The sequence below is a fragment of the Cynara cardunculus genome (genome assembly GCF_001531365.2).
Source record: "Cynara cardunculus var. scolymus isolate 2C chromosome LG 3, CcrdV1, whole genome shotgun sequence".
Classification (NCBI taxonomy): domain Eukaryota; kingdom Viridiplantae; phylum Streptophyta; class Magnoliopsida; order Asterales; family Asteraceae; genus Cynara; species Cynara cardunculus.
Genome location: NC_037530.1, coordinates 25,129,663 through 25,133,984, shown reverse-complemented (window position 1 = coordinate 25,133,984; position 4,322 = coordinate 25,129,663). Strand labels below are relative to the sequence as shown.

At 33.9% G+C, this 4,322-nt stretch overlaps 1 protein-coding gene across 1 annotated transcript; it reads right to left on the bottom strand.

The window, feature by feature from the left end:
- Window positions 1-554: 554 nt before the first annotated feature.
- LOC112509062 (protein FAR1-RELATED SEQUENCE 5-like) lies at window positions 555-3,868 on the bottom strand. The gene is made up of 6 exons (XM_025113937.1): window positions 3,784-3,868; window positions 2,226-3,024; window positions 1,889-2,147; window positions 1,506-1,735; window positions 1,166-1,373; window positions 555-1,064 (listed from the first exon to the last, which is right to left on the bottom strand). The coding sequence occupies exons 1-6, from the start codon at window positions 3,866-3,868 to the stop codon at window positions 555-557; spliced, it is 2,091 nt and encodes a 696-aa protein (XP_024969705.1).
- Window positions 3,869-4,322: the final 454 nt, after the last annotated feature.

The window sequence follows — 4,322 nt, the reverse complement described above, 5'->3', positions numbered from 1 at the left end:
TAATGCAATACATAGATTTATGATGCAACAAGTTCATGAGAGCGATGAAACTGGTTCGTGAACTTGTTTCGTGGCCAACCACGTTTCAGGAACGTGTTTAAAATGTTTCAAATAAAACAGGTCCATTAAGACCAAACGAAAGTGTTTCACTTGTGTAACATCAAACTTATATCACATAGTACTAATTAAACTTCTACGGTATGCTTTTTCTTTTACAAATCCGATTCTTAAAATAGGCATATTCTAAGTGTTACAATGAAACCTTTTTAATTACTTTGTTTGGTTTGCTTATTGAAAGTGTATTTCAAACTAATATGTTCACATCAACCGGTATGAAGAGATTCATCACAAAATATTAAGACCGGACACAATTCCAACTATAATTGTTGCTAGGTAAGATAAAACAAATGAACCAAAGTCAGGGGAACTTCCCAAATCAACCTAATACGATTCGAATACATAAAACGTTAATTCGTACTATAGCCCTTCATCGGACAATTGCGGGAATCATGCCACCCCATTTTATCACAAGTTCTGCACAATCTTTTCGGTTTCTATGCATTCATGGATACCCTCTCTGACATACCAACAAGACGTTTTCGGGTTCCACAGCCTTTATTACGTACACCTGTTGGTGGTAGAACGTCTACCGATTCAGGTTCTGTAACACATAATAGCTCTTGAATATCATTTCTTTTCTGCTCTGTACTTGTCAAAATTGGAACATCCACCAAAATTTCATCACCCAAACGTTCCAATTGCTCCACAAACTCTGTCAACGCTCCTTTGTCATTACGTACACGTCCAATAATAAGATCAAACATTGATATAGCCTGGTTGATCAAAGCTTGTTTCTCAACATCCATTTCACCGTACCTAACCCGAGCCGGCATCAACTCATTAGGAACTAACTCTCGTCTCCAACGCGGCAATATGTATTTCTCGGGAATAGATTGCACCTCAGAATTTAACATTACCTTAAATGCATGGCGACATAATATACCATTGCGAACAAAATGGTTGCAACTACAGTCAAAAGACTCATCCCTTACATCATGAACCACCTAGAGTATCATAAATAAAGGAAGATAAATTAGGGAAAATTTACAGGAAATGCGCTTCTAATCAATTAATGTGAATATGAAATGAAAGAATTGATCAACACCTTGTACGTAGCTTTAACCTCAGAATTCTTGTTCTTATGTGTAATACTGTATATCATCTTATCACCGACCTCTACTACTTCCACAACCCCGCAAAACCATACTGTCTTGTTCATTTCCTTTTGCACGTCAAAAAATATTGTTTTTGTGTAAACTTTCGCTGCTTGTGCTTCAATTTTGGATGGTGACAACAATTTTGGTATCGTAGTTCTAGTCGCAACCTCAAGGGAACAGTGTTATTTTCTTTGACTTTCGATTGCATCGTCGAAAGTGTTAAGAAAATAAACAAGATCATTCCAATACTTCGTATAAACATTAAAAAATGAATTAATACTTTCGGACCTGGAAGTGGTTCTCATAAGACCAGACATTGGATAGTCTTTGAAATAGGCTGGAATCCAAGATTCTCTTATTGCATACATTTCTTCAAACCACGAGTGCCCTCGTAGGCCATACTCATCCATCAACGCATTCCATTTATCCTCAAAACTTTCAYGACTTATGTGTACATTCCATACGAGTTTGTTGAACTTGCTTTTGAACGGGGTTCCATGGGCTAAATGATCATGGATCTTGACAATGAAACAAAGACACAATCAAAAAATAATCAAAGCCTTTTTTTCATATGACCAATTCCAAACCAAACTTTGCGGATGGAAAGCATAGTAACCAAACTTATACATGCATAAGTTAGAATTCATCTGAATAGTTGAAAATAGACATACCTTTTCCTTCACTTTTTTGGTTATGTGCCACATACACAATCGATGAGTAGATTTTGAAAAAACTATAGGTATCGCTTGTTTCATTGTTGCACATTGATCGGTTATTACAAACTGTGGCTGAGTACCATGCGCTTTCATAAACGCATTCAATACCCATGTGAAATTAACGACAGATTCATTTCTAATCAATGATGCACCGACGACAACAGACTTCTTGTGATTGTCAATTGCAACAAATGGAACAAAAATCATTGCATGTCTGTTACGATTGAAAAGCATGATAGTAATGCATGATTTGCTCTAAAAAATTTGATAACAAATATTTAAAATAACTTACTTGTTTGTCCGAAATGTAGCGTCGAATGATATGGTGTCTCCAAAATGTTTGTAATTCATTCTCGCTGTTTTATCTGCCCARAATATTGCAATCAACTCCTTCTCATCACACTTATATTCAAAAAAATATTCAGRGCAATGTTCCCGYCGTTTGCTCATCTTGTTTATTAACATTTGTGCATCTTTGTTACCAACGAAGAGCATAATGTCTCTTCTAAAGTTCATATGATCCCTAGCTGTCMCACCAGATGCTACTAAACCYCCGTTCATTGCCAATTGCATTCTGCRCGACYGAGTGATWCCWACTTTAGAGCTGGATGCGTGATAAACATTCCTGCGATCCTTGTAATCAAGTTGGCGTCTTGAACGGGTGAACATCTTCTCATCCGAACAACAAAGCATATGATTATGACCCTCTATGAAATGATAGACCTCGTATCGGCCACTCTCTTTCACATAGTGTACTTTAAGGCAAGCTTTACAACCGGTACGTTTGAGATTTGTATTACGCCTTTTCCTCTCTCCTGATGAAACTTCTAACGAATCAAATTCCTTTTTCGGTGGATTACCCTCCCTACTACAAACAAAATAACGGGTTTGCACTCCACCCAACGAGTTCAATTTTTTGCTTCCCAACCGGATATCAAACCCAGCAACATCGTCGTATTTCCTATACATATTTTCTACGGACTCAACCGATGAAAAGAAGTCACCAACCTTTGRACATATATTGYTATCAACTTTAGGGACCCATATCTTCGTGCCCCCTGGTGATTCCCCCATTTCTTGTGATAATGCATCTAACAAGTACAAATAGATAATACAAGATAGTTACACTTATGAATCTTAACATGATTAATATGTTTCATTACCTCCTATTAGTTATCCGCAACATGCTCAAGTTTTTGAAATTCGTTTATGAAACTATTCATTACAATATTTGCATTACTAAATAGAGATATTATATTATGTCTACTATTCAACTGTTTATAAATTATATTATGAAACTGTTACATCAGTATTTCATATTCTTATTACAATCATATTGTACATTAGTAATGAAACTGCTTCATGCTAAAATGTTTTGAATGTAGATGGTGTATTTTGTATTTTAATGAAACAGTTTCACTATAGAAATGTCTAATTATGCAATTGATCGTTTCCTTATTTCAGGCTTTTTTGTACATTTTAATGCAATTGTTTCATGACACTTTATGCATACTACATGTTATTCGTAAATTGAATGTTCACATCATTGTTTAAATGTGACAAAGTTTCATTATAAAACACATGTAACATTGCTCCTTACTAAGTTCTATAGATTTACTCAACAATATAAAATAACCTCGCAGATTAGTCTCATTTGAACGAAATCATTAACAAACGGTGTCCATTACTTTGCTAAAAACTATAACCATATTCTCAAATCCTACTAACTTATTTATACAAATACTCCAACAACGAAACACATTCAAGGCAACAAAGACAGACGAACTTTATACAAACATTCATAATATGGAAAGTACATCAACTCAAAATTTATAATACAAAAGACATACCATAGCACCCATCTTCATTCGCAACAGCATCACTGTATTTGTCATGAATTTCGTTCGAGCTAATACCTTCTCGTTGATCACTCATTGTCGTAGAGTAACGTATTTCTCTGTGGCTTAATCGATATGATTATATATACCATCATTCCTTTTAAATGAAATTAATTCATAGTATTTTGTAATCACGGAAACCATATCATGTAAATCATATTATTAATGAAACTGATTTACCTTGTAAAGTAATGTACTATTTTAATGTTAACATATTTTAAAATAACACCCATCAATAAGTTATATCAAAATCATACATAAAACACAACATATTCAATACTGTTTAATGAATCATTTCAATAAAAAGTAAAATAAAATAATGACATTATATGAATGAAATGGTTTCATAAATTAATTGACAATCAAACGAAATTATTACCAATCATATTTCTTATTTTTTAATTTACTTGTACACGGATTCGTTACATTTAGATAATGAAATATTTTCATCGTATACTGATCTTATTAATTTTTTTGATTACACAATAACT